Below are 17,943 nucleotides of genomic sequence, written 5' to 3'. Positions count from 1 at the left end.
CCTTACCAGGCAAAACTTCCACTGAATTCCGAGTAAGATCTGCAGTATTTGGCCCTAGAAAAACTTGGGACGTTTCAACAAAATCAAAAGCAGTTAGCAGAAAAATATCTCCTGGTTGTCTAATAATTAATTACATGTTCACAGTTATATGAGTTAAGTAAAAAATCTGAGAAAATACTGCATTCCAACCACAAAGCAAAAAAGCAGCAATAAAATGCTCCTTCAGATTCATTCATGTCTCTAGAAGTTACTAATCTTCTCCCAAATCAAAAATGAAATAACATTTAGAAAATCGCAGAAATGGGTAGACTAAAAAAGTATTACAAGCATTAGAAAAACATTCATGCAGTTATTTAAATATTTTCATCTTTTAAAAAGGAGCTTATACCTACAATTTATGAGTTTTTCTGTAAGAAGGGTGCTATATTTCTGATGTACCGTAAACTGCTATGGCCAGTAACGTGAAGGGGGCCAATGTCGCCACCTTTACTGTTATTGAAAATTACCTTAAATCCCATAGAAATCAAAGGGACTGCTCCCCTAGTAAGGTACTAGTCAATGTGAGTAAAGGTGGCCCTTAGACTCTGTGAAGACTGTACAGCAGAATTTCAATCCACAGGATCAGCTACAGGGATAATGACAGGAAAGCTACAAACATATTTTGTCTGCTTACTTCCAAAGTGTATTCCTTTGGGAAAAAGGAAAAGTTACATTATAAATATCTGAAAAGGCTTTGCACCATGGCGTTCACATAATTTGTATATGTATGTGCGCTGAAAACCACTGAACAAAACAGTAAACCCTGTATATGATGGAAACGTCAAGCCAGGGGGTGCTGCCACACCCTTAGCACTCCTTGTTCCGGCACTCGTGGCTTTGCATAAAGGAAAACAGTAGAATTCATGAGGTTTTGTGTGTTTCAGGATGGTAAATTCACAAAAAGCGTGTTTTGACTACTTTACCAACACACAAATAAATTACTAGAAACAACAAATGTAAATATTTACATATTTATTTCACAAATATCATCTACATTAATATTTAAAACATAATATTGATTACAAATAAACATCAGCTACTCTCTTTTTAAAATACCCTGTCTTTAAGAATGAAAAAAGGCATTTCACTTGACAATGAAATTACTCTTTTTCTTAAATTTCTACTTAAGCACTACTTTTAAAAGATATAGGGTCAAATATTGATCATAGTTACACCAGTAATTCCTGAATAACTGTACTGAAATCAAGAATAGCTCTGGATTTATGTTAGTGTAACTTAAGTCAGACCCTGACACATCATATTTTTATTTTAGTGTCCCTGGCCAAAGTCATACAGTGCATGAAACTGACATTTTAAATAACACCTTTTATTTATTTATTTTACTGCTTATATATACAGTATAAGCAGTAAAAGTAGAGAGAGAGTCTGAGCTATTAAGTTCAGATCTGGATTTGAACTTTCCCAGATTTTGGATGTTTGGATCTAAGGTTTCAATTTGAGCCAATTTCTATCAAAAACATATGCCCGATTCACATATTTAACATTTAGGATAATTGTTTAGGTTCCTATACAAAGTTTATTAAAGTCAACGGGGCCCATTCCTTTCAATGGGCTTTGGATCAGGCCTTTAATATCCTATTTAATCAATACATTTCATGCAAACTCCTCTAGGGATCTCTGCTGTCAAATAAATCAGTAAATGCTATGCATCTGTACAGGGAATGAATATGGGCACAACACAAAACCATTCTTACCCAGCTCAGTGTTGGAACAAACACACTCATTTCTCTTATCCTCCAGCATTTTCAACATGAACTGGTTTAGTGATAATGACAATTGTAATAACCTTAGCTACTTAAGTACGTATGTACGTTAATGTGTACTAATATTTATTTTGTGGTCATCAGTGGTATTAAAATAATCTGTCTTCCATAGTATTTAGCAGGGTTTAGCTAAGAAGAGTGACACCGCAATGGACTTCACTCGGTTTCATTTCTGAAGGTGCCAGCTCATCACTACTTGGCACCTGCACTGTGTAATGGTAAGTAAGGCTTTCCAAACATTACAGCACAGTTAGGCAATATAATTTTTCAATAATAATGCCATATATTTTACTGAATATATTCCGAATTTATAATGTGTGACTCTCAAAAGGCTTGTACATTAGGTTCAGCCGAGCACCGAAAGGTTTGATTCCCTTATGGACACCATCTAAACAAACTGAGTCTACAAAATGAGTTTGGAAACATCACAAAAATAGTTTGACTTGTGAGATTTCCAATACTTCCGGTTTTGTGTTGGATAGGAAATACCACGAGAACAAGGAATCTCACTCTTCAAGTATTTTGGCACTTCTATTCCTGGTCTAAACAGAATAAGGAAGAGCAGTGGTTGATGCAATGGGGAATTAAAAAAAAAAAGTGAACCAAAATTTTCCAAACCGCAAAAAACATTGATTTTTTTCTTTAAATCCAAGTCCTTTGTCTTATCCCCATTTAAAATCTGCATTAATGGCAGTGCTCATGGGAGAACTTTCCAAGGATAATTTTCCTTGTCTCTCTGTGAGAGAAGAGCCACACAGAACCACTGCCACAAACAGGCAAGCTTTCAAAAAGGAAATATTTTATAAACACTTCAATAAATCCTCATGTGTGGCACTCTGTAGATTTTATTTATCATCTCTGAGGGCAACAACAAAATATTGAAGGATTTCAGTTGAAGCATCACCACCTATTAGGAGATGTGTCTACTGAAACATCCCTGTGTCTTCAATAACATTTGCAGAGCAAATACTGCTGACTGATTTAACGGAGATTTAATAAAAAATGATTTTTAAGTTCTCACATGTGTGCTATGGCTTTTTAAGACGAGTACCACTGGACCCAATTTTCTCGGGTACTTTAGGATTCTATGAGAATGCTGAGTTCAGAATGAATCCCTACTAATGCAGAATAACTTCTGCGGTGCCTACAACAACATTTTGAGACATACAGAACCCATATATGAATACATGTCAAACACAGAAATAAGAACATGCTTGAAAACAATTGACTACACAAAAGCATTATTTCTTTTAAGTTTAAAATCATCATGCCTCTTAAAACATTTTGAAAGTTGACTGACAAAAATTAATAAGTAGCCTTAGCATTGTGTAAAGTCGAAGAAAAATAATAATTACTCATATTTAAAGCAACAGTCCAGGGCTGCTGAATTTAGGGTTTCATCTAAATTCACATGTATATGTTTGTGTAACCAGAAAGCAGTCATATACATTGTAGGTTTTTCCCTCTTTTTCTATAAATGAATTATTAAATATTTTAAAATTTAAAAATAATTGTTTTATCAGTGTATACATTTCTGTGTAAGCTAGATAAGCTTAGGTCTGAACTGATTACTTCACCCTGAATTGACTCTTCCATCTCATTTTTTAAAATCTTTCTTAGTTCATACCCTAAAATATTTGATTGCATAAGAAACAATTAATCTAAAGGACAATAGCTGTGCTTATACTGAAAAAAAGAAAACCTTCATATAGAGTGTGAATCCATTTGGTTTCTGTCAGTCCAGTATTTAACATTATATGTTGCTGGTAGAACAATGACTGACAGAAGAAAAACAAATCCCTGGAGACTTAGTTCTAATCTTAAAATGAAAATGTTCAGTGAAAGTCTCCTGCTTTCTTACTGCTGTGTACTTTTTTATTCACAGCGCAGGAGTACAGGGAAAGAGAGATTTTATTCTTATCGTTTTATAATTACATTCTGTCTGTTGATTTATTAAATGCCTCATCTTTGCTTCTAACTCTTAAAGGTACAGTACACAATATATTTATATCCATGCTTATTACAAATCCTGAAGTCCCTACTCAGTCTTTACTGCAGGAAAACTTCAACTGGGTTTGATTCTGATCTCACTTGCATTGCTTTTGCAACAGAGTAACCCCATCGACATCAGTGAAGTTATTAGTTTACAATCAAGATCAGAATCAGGCACATTGTCTTCAATGGCCATATTGCCAGAATAAGGCCTGTATAAAATAGAGATAAGGTGAGTGAGGTAATAATCTTACTGGACCAACTTCTGTTGGTGAAAGAAACAAGCTTTCCATCTACACAGATCTCTTCTTCAGGTCTAGGAAAGGTGGAAAGGTTAAACATTTGTAAGCACTTCAGGATTTGACTGAAAGGTGTACTGTGTTTAGACTGAAACGTATGTCTAAAGTAGTACTCTATACACTTAAGTTACAAGAACACAGCGGATTTCATATTTCAAGTTGTTTGCTAGGCCCTTTTGACACAGAGATGATTGCACTTTTAAATAACACAAGTATATATACACGTATAGGAAACAGACAAAGAAGTTCTACATACGTGAATAACAATGATAAAAAGGGTACCTTTAGCAGAATGTGCAAGGAATTAAATTAATTCCTGTGCAGAATGCCTGCACAAGCCTTCTGCACCACTTAACTCTCTCACGTTCCTAAAATAGGGCATGTGGGACTTGAGGGGTGCCTATCAGTTGTGAATTTCACTTCTCAATGAGCATTAAAATATAGGAAGCACCTAAAGTGAATGCTACACATTTACAAACAGAATTTAGGGACAATGCAAACCTGTTGTGTGCTTAATCCAAACACATATTTTGAAATCAAACTTGGAAATTCAGCATATGTTTAACACAGCACTTGTATCAGCAGTTCCTGCCCTGTTTGCAGCTACACATCTGTATTCCCCTTCATCGTTTTGGATTACATTTCCAATAATTAGATTATGATAGCCCATCTGCCTTTCCTCCATACAGTACCTATTCCCTTCAAGCAGTATCCCATCTTTGTACCAACTGATACTTGGGTTTGGAGCACCAACTACAAGGCACTGGAAACACGCAGAGGATCCTACTGACGAAGTGCAGTCAACAATATGTTTGATAAACTTTGGAGGGGCTTCTGTGACTTGGAATTCAAAGGAACAACTACCTGAGCTCTCCGCTTTAAATTCTATCTTCTCTTCTTTGGATGGCTCAGCAAATACATCAAAATTAATATTGACACATTTCTCCCCTTCCTCTTCACACTCTTGTTCTGTGACAGCTACCAACTTGACAGCTTTCTGAGAATCATCAGTGTTGCGCTCAAATTCGAACTCCAGCTGTATTTCGGTCTGGTTGCTATTTGGAAGAGTACTGTCTACAAGCAAATCAAACGTCTGTGGCCTACCCATAGCGTTGCCTAAAACTATATCAGTCATTCCATCTCCACTCCGGCTAGCAAGGGCTCTCTGTGAATCTAGCACAACTAGAGAGCTTTTGCATATAGTTTCTCCTACACTATTCACTGCTTTGCACCGATATGTGCCACTATCAGAATGACCTACATTCTGTATTTTAAGACAATGACTTCCTTTCTCAGCAGTCACAAGGTAGCTCCCGCCGTCTGCGGTAATGCAGGTATTTTCTTTAAACCACTGTACTTGGGGAGTAGGGGAACCTGTCACTGTACATTCAAACACTGCCTCTGAATTTTCTAGAATTTCCAAATCAAAAAGGGGAGTGGTAAAGCACGGGGGCATTTCACTGACTTCAAAGTCAATTTTCACGTCTTCATCTCCTTTTGCAATCATGCCAGTGGTTTGCTTCACCAGAGCAAAAGGGAGGACATCAAGAAAAACAATCATACTTTTGTTGTCAGATGTAAATTCAGGAATTGTGACTATTTTGACCTGCTTCTCGAATTCCATAACCTCATTTTCGTCCAACTCTACTTCCAGAAGTATTTCCTGAGGAGAAGGTGACCTTGAAGTTTTATTTTGTTCCAAGTCAAACTCTATAACATGCTGATGTGTTACTGGAGGAGGTAAGGCCAAGGACCTTCCATCTTGAGGCAAAACTTCTACTTGGGTGATACTTTTAGCTTCTCCTATGATGTTTACTGCATGGCATATATATTCTCCTTCTTCCGATTTCTGAACATTATGGATTTCCAAAATACACGTATCACCCTCCTTTTCTATTCTGACTCTTTGATCTGGTTCAAGCAACGACTTATTTCGATACCATTTCACATCAGGAACGGGAAAGCCTATAACTTCAGCAATAAAACCCAATAAACTGTTTTCATAGACCTTCCTCTTGGGCAAGGGTTTGATAAATGCTGGAGGCATTTCATTTCCCTTTGGTTCCACTGCTTCACAAGGTGTGCCAAACATCTCTGAGTGCTGCTCTTCATAAGGCAACCTCCTTTCTTGGAAAGGAGAACGTAATGCTCTGTGTTCAGGATATTCACTGGTGGGGGTTGTGTAGCACTCTCGTGGTGTGCCATTCCTTACCAAATCTGAAGGGGACTTTCTGTTGAAGGATGGTTCCTCAGAAGGTGTTGAGTACCGTTCAGGTGTGCCAGCTGGAGTGTGGTAAGATTCAAAAGACATGGGAGATTCAAAATTCTCAACTGACGATGGTGGTGTATAGAATCGCTCAGATTCTGTCAGTTCATCCCCGCTTGTGCTAGCAATTTCTATTGACATTTCTGATTCAGGAGAGAGTGGACGGGTCAGCTCCTGCTGCTGATTATAATAGTTGTAAACGGTGCTGAAAGTGACGTCTTCAACTTCCAAAGAAGTGATACACTCCTTCTGGTCAAAGGCCTGGAAAATGGTATCTTTGAAATCTGGACTCTCCTGCTGTCCGGCTGAAAGTAAATAATTTGAGAGAGACACACGTGGCTCAGGTTCTGAAACCTGAGCAGCGTTCAGCTCTTGACATTGCAAAACATTTTGTGATAGGCCCCTTTCATCCAGATTTCCTTCAGCAGCATTTACAACGTCTTTAGTCTGAAATGAAATTTCATTTTCAAGCTGATCTTCTAAATTACACTCTTCTTTCTCTGAGGCAATTAATTCTTCTCTTGATTGCCTTTCCTGGACTATGGATTCTTCATTTCTTAACGAACGAAGGAACTGTGCAAAAGAAATGTCCCTGTCCTGTATATCTGATTCCTGCTGAATACCATGATGGTCTTCGGGAATAACTTTGGTATAACACCCAGTTTCAGTTTTACTTCCATTAAAAGTAGAGCTGCTTATTTCTTTCATTGTGGCTTGCTCTACCAGAAGAACATGTGTTTGTTCTTGCTCCACTTTACATGCAGTGGGTTCTTTCTCCTTTGCAGCTTTTTTCATGTCGGTTATGAAGTTGTCTGCTTTGGGGTCTATTCTCTCTAGTGATTCCACACTCTCAGAAACATCTGTTTCTTGCACTAAATTTTGGAAATATTGATTTACCGACATTTTGGATTCTGCTGAAGGCCTAGGCTCAGTCTGCTCCAATATCAAGTCTTTAATTTGTTCCTTAAATGATTCTTCCACACAAACATTTTCCTCAGATTCATCGATTCCTTTTGCAGGCGATCCCTGTTCAGTAGAAAGAGGAATGTCAGCTAGGTCACTTTTAAATATTTGCATTTCAGACAGTCCAGTTTCTGTTGAGAGAGTCCGTTCTTGGATGTAAACTCCCTCCAGTTGCATCTTGTAATTATGACGAAGTTGTTCAGTTAAAGACATTTCTTCTACAAGTGTGTCATTTATTTGTAGATGGTTTATGAAACTTTCGGTTTCTCTTTCCACAACCTCGGGAGATGACACTTGGTTTAAGGAACACATTTCTTCCGGTGATATGCTGCCAGTCTCTTTGGAAACGAATTCTTCTGAGAAAATCACTGCATGCTGTTTTAGATTAAATGCTAATCCCTGGATTTGGGGTTCTACTTTTTCTAGAGATAAGGAGTCTTCTTGAGAATTATCTTTTTTGCTTATAGCTTCGCTCTCTTTGGAAAACTCTTGACAGGAATCAATTCCTTGTCCTGTAGGTGATGTGGTTTTCTCTACATTTTCTTCCATGTGGTGTGTATCGGGTTCCATTTGTTCAGAAGCAGAATGTTGATCTTTGAAATATATTTCATTCTGCAGCAGCCTCTTTTGTTCTTGACCAAGATTTTCTATAGCAGAATAAACTTGTTTCAAATCAAATACAATATTGACTGTATCAGGTTGAGAGGCTGGGTACTGACCTTTTAAATGTGTTTCTTCTTGTTGCCTCCTAATTTGTTCTTGAAAATTCTGATCTATATTTTCTATAACTGAAGGAGCTTGTTTTAAATCAAATACAATGTTGCATGTTTCAGGTTCTATTTTTTCTAATGTTTGTTCCTTGTGATAGGTTTCCTTCTGTTCTGTCTCTCCAATGTCAGATAATTTTTTATCATGAAGACAGACATTTTCCTCTATGCCATGTGCAAAGCTTCTGTAATCTTGTTCTTTTCCTTCCACGGTTCTTTCTTCTTGCCTCATGTGTTCTTCGTGCTGAATTACTTTATTTGGGTCATAAAAACCAAGTTGTTCTAATTCGGGTGTACCTTTGAGTTCATCACTTATCGCATGCAAATAGGGCGCATCTTTCTCTTCTATGGTAGTTGAATCTTGAAATGTCCTATTTAAGTTGCTGTCACATGTGTCCTTTTCATACAGATCTCTATCTTCTTGTACCATCTTGGATATAGGACTGAAAAAACTATGATCCTCAAATTCATTCCTCTTTGCACTCAGCTCCTGCTCAAAGACATGGATTTGATCATTTGTAAATTGTGCATCTAAATTGTCACTGAAAGAACGTGCCACAAGAGGTGTACCAAGAGTTTGCTTATGAGCAGAACTCTCTTGCTCGGGCTCTAATTTCTCTGAAAAATGCCCTGCACCCTTGACTTCCATTTCATTACCGTTACTAAAAGATTCACTTGGCGTGTTTCCATTATAAAGATGGCGCAGATCAGTAACTCTATTGCTAAAGTTATGTTCTTCAGGAACTGTTTTTTTCAAGCACTGCTTCTTCTCAAAAGCAGCATCTTTACCCTTCACACTCTTTACTTCACCATCTGTATCCTGACTTGCAGGAATTTCTATATTATTATATGTAGCTTTCTCTGTATGGCTTTCAATGATCTTTTGAAGTTTGTTCTTAGATGTAAATTCTGTGGTTGTAATTTCCATTTTTATTTCGTCTGTTTTATCAGGCTGATCTCTTAGCTCTTCAGAGAGTGGAACCCGGTTGAGATATCCAAGAGAAGCGACTACTTCAGCTTCTTTTATCTTTGACTTCACTTGTTCACCCACGTTTATTTTCTCTTCTAGTTCACTCGGGAGCTGGAAATCTGGGCTTTCAATTATTGGCTCATCCTCAGTGTGTGGAACCTGGTTTAAACTGCCAACAAAAGCAAATATTTTGGCTTCTATATTTGACTCTACTTGTTCATTCACTTTTATCATCTCTTCTATCTCAATCTGGTGCTGAAAATCTGGGCTTTCTGATACTAACGGTTCTTCAGGTAGTGGAACCTGGCTTAAATCATCAGCAGAAGCAGGTACATTAGCTTCTTCTATCTTTGACTTCACTTGTTCACTCACATTTATTTTCTCTTCTTTTAGAATTGAGAGCTGGAAATCTGGGTTTTCAGATATTGATGGTTCTTCAGGGTGTGAAACCTGGCTTAAATCGCCAACAAAAGTGAATGTCTTGGCTTCTTCTATCTTCAACTCTACTTGTTCACTAACGTTTACTGTCTCTTCTTTTTCAATCTGCTGCTGGAAGTCTGGGGTTTCAGTTATTGGCTGATCCTCAGTAAGTATAGACTTTCTAATGTCACACACAAATCTTGGGAGTTCGGATTCTGTTTCTTTGGAGGATGTATTTTGTTCCTTTTCCATGAGCTCTACCTGCCTCGGTGTGCTGAGGTTATGAAAATATTGACTTATGGAATACTCTCTATCATTAAACTTGTCAGCAATATATCCAACTGAGGATTCATAAAGATTGTGCAAAAGTTCCTTTGCAACCTCTTCCTGGATTTGCACACTCTGATCTGGAACAGTTTCTTCTTCAACATCACTAATTTGTTCTACATGGCTATAAAAGCTCTGCACACCAGACTCTACTGTAAGATTGGAAACAGTTTCTATTACTCCTGCTGTGTTCTCAGCAACACATTTGTATGTGCCAGCATCTGACACAGAAACTTCACCAATACGTAACCTGTAATTACCATCCTCTTCCTCCTCAAACTGAAACTTCTCAGTAGGAGTTAATATTTTGCCATTTCGAAACCAAGTTACAATCGGTTGAGGTTCACCAGATACTGAGCACTCCAGTACGACAGAATTCCCTTCTCTACAATTAATATATTTTTGTGTTTCTTTCACAATTTTTGGTGGTTCATTTACAACATCAAAGGAAAATTTAAATTTATGTTTTATTATCTGAGAAACTTGGTCCTGAGGTGATGGTTCAGGTACAAATTCAACAGGATGAACTATTTCCTTCAGTTCTTCATCTTGTTCTGGAGTCGGAGTAGGAGCAATTATTTTGATTTCCACAGGAAATGAAAGCAAGTCTGAGTCAGAAACACAAGGTATGGGCAGGTTACCCTGAGGAACGTAAAGGGTGGCTTTACTTTCACTACTGAAAGCTCGTTGATTTTCTTTCATTTTGTTGAACAGAAAACTAAGTTCTTCTTCCTCTTCTGCGTAATCCTTTAATAGTTCATCTTCATTGGTGGTGAATGGTTCAGCCTCAATCCTCTCTTTAATCTTCACTTTGAGCATGCCTGATGTTGTGGCAGTTCCGTATTCATTAAATATCACGCAGGTGATGGATCCTTCATGCTGAGGGAGAACAGACTGGAAAGTCAAGGTAGACCGGCTCTCTGTCGTGTGAATGGCATAGTCCTGGTTACATGATATCGGTTTGTCATTGTTATACCAAGTAACAATAGGTTGCGGATGGCCACAGAAATGACAGCCAAATATGCAACTCTCTCCTTCTTTTGCTTCCTGAGATTCAATTTCATGAACAAAAAAAGGGGGGCCAGGTTTCAGAAGCTTTAGAATAGGGCTCTCTGACCTGGCAGACTTTTCTTTTATTTCACAGACTTCTACCAATGCAGACTCTCTGATTTCTGCTGAGTCTTCCAGTACTAACATTGCATTTTCTTCATTCTTTTCTGTTTGGATGCTTTCAAAAGTATCAACAGGCTCATTGATGTTTATTGTGATTGTCTCAGACATCACATTCTCCAGTTCCGTAGTTTCGCTTAGTCCATCACAGAGAAGCACATAGATTATGGATTCAGGGCTTTTCTTCTTGGCTGTCATTGCTTGGAACTCCTTCAGATGTTCTTTTGGCTTGGTATCTATTCTTGAGTCCTGTGGCTCCTTGTGTGTATAACTATAGTCGATGGAGGTAACTTGGGCAATTGGCTCTGGTTGCTCTAATGGTGGGTCTCCCCGAAATTGCTCTCTCTTTGGTTCTTTCAGTGTAATTAGTGATTTTGTTTGGAATGTTTCTGCCTTGATGCTTCCTTCAGGAAAGTCCCGAGGACTCTGGGAGGGTTTGGAAAGCCCCAGTATTTGTTCCATTCGCAGGTGAAAGTCCTCTGGCATCTTAGCAGAGTCTGGTTTAGGATGGTGCACGGCACCCTCCTCACCACTTGGCATTTTGGGTGAAGAGGTGCATGTATGGATTGGTTTTATTGTCTGGAAGTCAGAGCGTATCGCCTCACTCTCAATGGTCCAATGGACTGGAGGGGTCCCTCGGTCTTTACCATCTCTAAAGTCTGTGGTTCGCACTGATTCAAGGCGTGACTCTGTCTCGGTTTCTCTCTCTGACAGGCGCAGTTTCTTCTTTTCCAGCATGGTTCTTTTGGCCTCCCGCAGTTGTTGCAACTTACTTTTTATTTCGTCATCAAGCAGAGCATCACTTCCATGATCCCTGTGCCTTGCGGTGCGTTTGCTACTTACCTGTTCTTTATCGTACACAAACTCCTGTCCCCTTAACACGGGGAGTTTTGGAAAGCTTATGGTTCGCACCATTCCCTTTGCAGGAGGCAAGTCGCTTAATATCTTTTCAGTCTCCTGCCTTTTATCGAAAGGAGAGCCAATGCATCGCAGGTAAACCTTCAGTCTACCCTCTTTCTTCTTCTGAACCAGACATTCAATACTCTCATGGGTTCGTTTGGACTTTCTCAGGAAATCTAAATATTTTGCATTTTGCTCCTCTCTCTGTGCAACTAGCAGCGAAGCGGTTGACTCAGCTGAACCCTCACTGTTAATGGCAAACACTTTGTAGCTCCCAGAATCCCTCTCTCGAACTTCTCTAACCTCTAGGCTGGAGCTGTGAATATGCATATCACTCTCCATTGTTATTATTCTACGCAGATCTTTAGGGATAGGCCTATTATTATGAAACCATGTAATTGCGGGGGTTGGACAGGCAATGAGTTTACATTGGAAAACTGCGGGATCCCCCTCTAAAACAGATCTAAACTTCAGCTTTTGAGTGAAAGAAGGTTTAAAAGTCTCAGACCAAGAACTTATAGAAGAGGTTCTACTTGCACATCTCTGCACAGACATAAATCCATGGTCTAAGTAGTCTTCAGAATTGGAGAAAGCGTCTCGCATCTCACTTCGCTTTTCAGGACATCCAGGCTCTTCCCCGAAGAACAGTTCTGTAAGAGAACAACGTTACATTACAGCGTACTCTGTTGCTTCTCTCTTACATTTGAAAAATGAAAAGAAATGAAATGGCAAGATATTAAATTAAATTGGGGGCATGCTACAGATTTCATCACAAATCCAGAAAAAAAATTCACTCACCATATTTGTTCGAATAAACGCAATGGCTTGCTCTGTTTTAAAGATTCTGACACGAAAATCGTTCGTTGTCTGTTCTTTCTTCAAACTGTGGACATTTCTTCTTGAACAAGCAAAAATGAATTTCAAAATAACATGTTCCTAGGGGTGTATGGTTTTGCTGCCCGAAAAGCTTTGTGTCTTTTGTTGGCAAAGAAGAAAATCTTACCTGACTTGCAGACAGTAGAATAAACGCCCTTTCTGATCCCTTTGATTATGGTAAAATGTTCAAACAATTGAAAAAAAATATTTTGAAAGATATATAAAAATGTAGCTGTAAGTAATTAGCTAAAATGAATGAGAAGGCGTTTATTCGAACTAATACAGCCACTAACTTCACAACGTTATGCAAAAAAAGCAAGCAACATGGACCACATATGCTATCTGCAAGCCAGTGTAAGAAATGTATAGTGATGAATTAATGTATGTACATGAAGTGCGAGGATACAATGAGAATGTGTAGCTTTCACATGTCCTAAGTAACATTCATTTTCTATTATACTCTATCCTTTGAATGTTAGGTTGCTTACTTGTTTAAAAATCATTTCATTAAGATTTTTATACCTTTGTTTTGATTTAAACTGTCTCATGCACTAACAAGAGAGTTTAACAAATAAAAGCTTAAGCAGTAAACAGCTGCACAGCATGAAGTAGAAGTTAAAAGTACAGCTGCATAATTATAAATGTAAAGTTTTAAACTTATTTTAAAACTTAATCTTTTAATGTGGGTAACCCTTAAAACAAAAACATGCAGCATATTCAAATATGCTCCAAAGTGTATTTTACTTTTCCTGTCATACGCTGTATGTAAGCAAATAAAAGTTTCTAACGATTTACTAATTTTTTCACGCTAAATCAGTGCTTTAGCGTGACATCCATTTGTGACTGTACCTTTCACTTCCATTTCAATCTGTTTTTCTATCTTCTCTTGAAGAACTTTTTCTGGAGCTAGAATAAAATAGAGATCATTGTGATCAATTAACGCACCCATTAATGGGCTGTGAGGTTGAAACTATGAATATCTGTTGCAATGATACAAAAAATCCACACACACATACATGAGTACATGCCAAAACATCTCAAACACCTGATAAATTTGACAGAACAGTGATCAGATGCTTCAAAACATATTTGTATTGTATACTTGTCTACAACATTTTATGATTTTTGCCTGTAATTTACCATGCCTTTAACATGCCTTAAACACCAGGAGGCAAACATTCAACATCCACACATGTGTCATATTTTTCTTTCTTTACTGTTTCCCATGGGCTGAATGTACTTGAATGCAATGATGGTATGCAAGAGGAATTTATGTTTGGAAAGAACATGCAGTTGCCAACCTGTCACTCTCAGATGAGTGCTGCACTCAGCTTGTCCTGCAGAGTTAACTATTCTGCACTTGTATATACCCCTCTGATTCTGAACAACTTTCAGTAATTTTAAACTGCACAGTGGCCCATCGTGTTTTAAGGAACATAATGCAGACTCCTCAACTATTAGCTGATTGTACAGCCAAGTCACACAAGGAGTAGGCACACCCTTTATTACACAAAAGAGTGACATATCGTCTCCTTCTTTTACAACAGTTTCTGGGAGCAGAGTTTCAAGAAATACTGGTGCTTTGGCACCAGTTTCTATGATCTCTTCGCATGGTACGACATCAGGGTAGTAGTCTCCGTTCCTTTGTTTTTCAGTTCCTTGTGATCTTTGAGCTGAAGTGATTAACATGCTTGATGTTTCCTTTGAAGACTCTTCCTTAACTTCGGAGGTTGTTTGAATCTGAGACTCTTTGACTGTTTTAGTGCTTTTAGTATCTGAGTCAAGCGTAATTTTTGTTACTGCTTTGGCGTGTGCTTCTTTAGCTAGGTAAGAATAAAGTTAGGAAAAGCATTAGATTAGGTGGTTGGCAGGAATAAAACACCCTTATACTTAGAGAAATAAAAATAAAGGGTTTAGTATGGAAAAGAAATGTTCAGCATGTTAGTGCTCAAACTAAAAATAAACTATGAAATATATGAGTTAAGACACATGTAAGGGCTCTATTCATGCGAGGCTAAAAGAAGGTCCCAATTAAGTCAGTAGGATGTCTACCATTGACTTAAGAGGGACTACGACTTGGTCTGTAATGACTAACACAAGCAAGCACATCTTTAATTTTAACTAGGGCTGTCGAACTAATAAAATAATCACAATTAATCGCAAGATTAAAAAGTAGTTGTGATTAATCACAGTTTTAATTGCACTGCTAAACAATAGAATACCCATTTAAATTTATTGTAAATATTTTGGATGTTTTTCTACGTTTTCAAATATATTGATTTCAATTGCAACATAGAATACAAAGAGTACAGTGCTCACTTTATATTATGTTTGATTACAAATATTTGCCTTGTAAAAAGATAATCTACAAATCTAAGCATAAAAGGGTATATGAATGTTTAGCATATCTGGTACAAATACCTAGCAACATCATCTATAAATGTTGCCATGAAAACACCTATTCTCACTTTCAGGTGACATTGTAAATAAGAAGTGGGCAGCATTATCTCTCATAAATGTTAACCTTCTGTCTTAGCAATTGGCTGAACAAGAAGTAGGACTGAGTGGACTTGTAGACTCTAAAGTTTTACATTGTTTTGTTTTTGAGTGCGGTTATATGAAAAAATAATTCTACATTTGTAAGTTGCACTTTCACGATAAAGAGATTGCGCTACACTACTTGTATGAGGTGAATTGAAAAATACTATTAATTTTGTTTCTTTTTTACAGTGCAAATATTGGTAATAAAATAATAATATAAAGTGAACACTGTACACTTTGTATTCTGTGTTGTAATTGAAATCAATATATTTGAAAATGTAGAAAAACATCAAAAATATTTATAATAAATATAAATTGGTATTCTATTATTTAGCAGTGCCATTGAAACTGCGATTAATCGTGCCTTTTTTAATCTAGTTAATTTATTTTTGCATTAATTGCTTGTGATTGACAGCCCTAATTTAAATCAAAGGTATTTCCTTTGAATATTGAAGGTAACTACAAGTATCAGAGGGGTAGCCGTGTTAGTCTGGATCTGTAAAAGCAGCAAAAATCCTGTGGCACCTTATAGACTAACAGAAGATCATGTAGAGACAACACTTTATGTAGATTGACAGGAAAGAAAGGACTTAACTGGTGCGTAAGAGCCAGATGAATGGTGCATGGCAAATGACTTAATGGAAGAGCATGAGACAGTTTTATTCTCATGTTCATGCTGCAGTTGCTCCTGCAGCATCTGATTTCATAAAAGCAGCTATCACATTATCTATGGTGAGCAGTGCCACATTATCTAAGGGGAACAGTGCCAAAGGAACAAAAGGCCCATTTTGGGTCTACAGGAGTCAAGGAAATCAATGTCTATTCTCCAAAGATGTTATTACATGTGCAGAAACTGCTGATATTTTAATGCCCTGGAGTACAGGCAAGGGGGAAAGGAATCCTACAAATAAAAAACCCACAGGTGTGAGGGAAGACTGTGTAGGTCATTAATATAGTCTTGGGAAAGAGAGACTCCTAAATCCAGTAGACAAGCAAGGATTTTATAGCACTGAACACAATGAATAGTCACGTTCAGGAGGAAAAAACAGACCTGTATTTAGGGTGTTTGAAGAAAACATGCAAATAAACTGCTTTAAATATTAACCCTTGCAAATATGTAGCACCTTCTGTGCCACTCAAGATGTGCAAGTTGGAATGGCCTACAGTCTGGGTTAATTTGTTCATCTAATGTTCCCCCCTTTCCTTTATTTAAAAAGGAATTTCTCTCTCAAATTCCAACTTCAGAAATCTACATAAGTTGCAAAATTAAATTGGTTCCTTCTGTCCTGTTCTTCCAGGTGAACACTTCCCACCAAGTCAATGTCTCATTGCATATCAGTGGCTTAAATTGATAAATTGATGAGTAGAAATTCCATTTGGCTGTAATTTGCTGGGAACAGCCATGATGCACTTCTCAAGCAAGTTGTAAAACTCTCTGCCTGGTGCTGCAAAAGACATTTACAAATAGAGTCCTAAATGTGAAAAAGAACATAAAATATACCTTTCTAAATTAAATACTAGTGTTAGGAAATGTGAGTGAGCTATACGCAGAAATGATTAGGTAGAAATGAGGCAAGTCATAATGTTAAAAATCAAATATCCACCTTCTACTGTTAGTGCAGCAGTTGTTGTTGTCTCTCCATGATCATTATGCACAGTACATCTGTACAGTCCTTGATCTAACAGTTGGACACTTATAATTGTGAGTAATAGGACAGTTCCATTTTGTGATAGCTTCACTCGTTCGGACTCTTTTATCCTTTCACCTTCATGGGTCCACAGAACCTCTAAAAAGTGTTCGCTTTCTAAGGCACAAATGAACTGCGCGGTATCGCCAAATTTCACAGTTTGGTCATAGAGTTTCAGAAGAATATTTGGGGAAGCCTCTCTCATTTCCTGAACAGCAGCAGCAGATCCTTTCATTGTAGTTTGCGATGTTTGTGAAAGGACTGTTGTATGGAAGGTTTCTGTTTCTTTCACTGATGTAGCTTTCATGGTTAAACTTTCTGATAGAGTTTCCAAAACCTGCACACCCAGTTGGTACGATGGTTCTTGTATTGTTTTAATTTCTTTTTTATAAGCCTGGGTCTCCTTCTTTGTGAAAGGGGAAGCAACATGAACTTCTGATATTGCCTGTGACTGGACAGACTCTTTTACATCTTTCCCAGAACTTTGCCTATCTATGGCTTGCACTGTGTAATCAAGTAACAAAAAAATTACAATATTAACAACTAATGTACTTTAATGGGCCAACTTAAGAACAAAATAAAATGGTATGGATAATGAGAATGAAAGATATCTTCATGGGAAAAACTCAGCATGCCAGATGCATTATGCTCTTGACACAAAAGAAAATTCATTCACGTAGATGAATGGAAAATAACTTGTATTCATGCAGTTGATACACAGCTGATGTTCGTCTCTTCTTTTCACTGAAGCTGTCCATTCCAATATCAAATAATCTGTTATGATACTCTTTAAGGATGTATTTTCTGTTAGTTTTTACAGCCCAGTGTAGAGCATATGAGACAATGGTGTGACTATCACCAGCTCTCTGGTTTAAAGTGTGTACTTGCGTAGTTTAGTAAAAGATCTATATTTTCTATATATAGGACACAGTTTTGTGAGA

At 37.5% G+C, this 17,943-nt stretch overlaps 2 protein-coding genes across 51 annotated transcripts in view; both read right to left on the bottom strand.

Moving 5' to 3' along the window:
• TTN (titin) overlaps positions 1 to 17,943 on the bottom strand; it is a 312,200-nt gene that overhangs the window by 251,039 nt on the left and 43,218 nt on the right. For all 50 annotated transcript variants that reach the window (XM_050916743.1, XM_050916742.1, XM_050916769.1 and 47 more), the window contains exon 43: positions 13,623 to 13,679. In XM_050916743.1, coding sequence (XP_050772700.1) covers positions 13,623 to 13,679 — 57 coding nt within the window. The remainder of the gene's footprint in view (positions 1 to 13,622; positions 13,680 to 17,943) is intronic.
• On the bottom strand, positions 1,006 to 12,781 carry LOC127030393 (titin-like). Its single transcript, XM_050916797.1, has 2 exons — positions 12,696 to 12,781; positions 1,006 to 12,547 (listed from the first exon to the last, which is right to left on the bottom strand). The coding sequence occupies exon 2, from the start codon at positions 12,498 to 12,500 to the stop codon at positions 4,665 to 4,667; it is 7,836 nt and encodes a 2,611-aa protein (XP_050772754.1). The 5' UTR covers positions 12,501 to 12,547; positions 12,696 to 12,781; the 3' UTR covers positions 1,006 to 4,664.

The sequence above is a fragment of the Gopherus flavomarginatus genome, chromosome 10 (genome assembly GCF_025201925.1).
Source record: "Gopherus flavomarginatus isolate rGopFla2 chromosome 10, rGopFla2.mat.asm, whole genome shotgun sequence".
Classification (NCBI taxonomy): domain Eukaryota; kingdom Metazoa; phylum Chordata; order Testudines; family Testudinidae; genus Gopherus; species Gopherus flavomarginatus.
The sequence above is the reverse complement of the archived record's forward strand: the minus strand, read 5'-3'. Positions and strand labels throughout refer to the sequence as shown.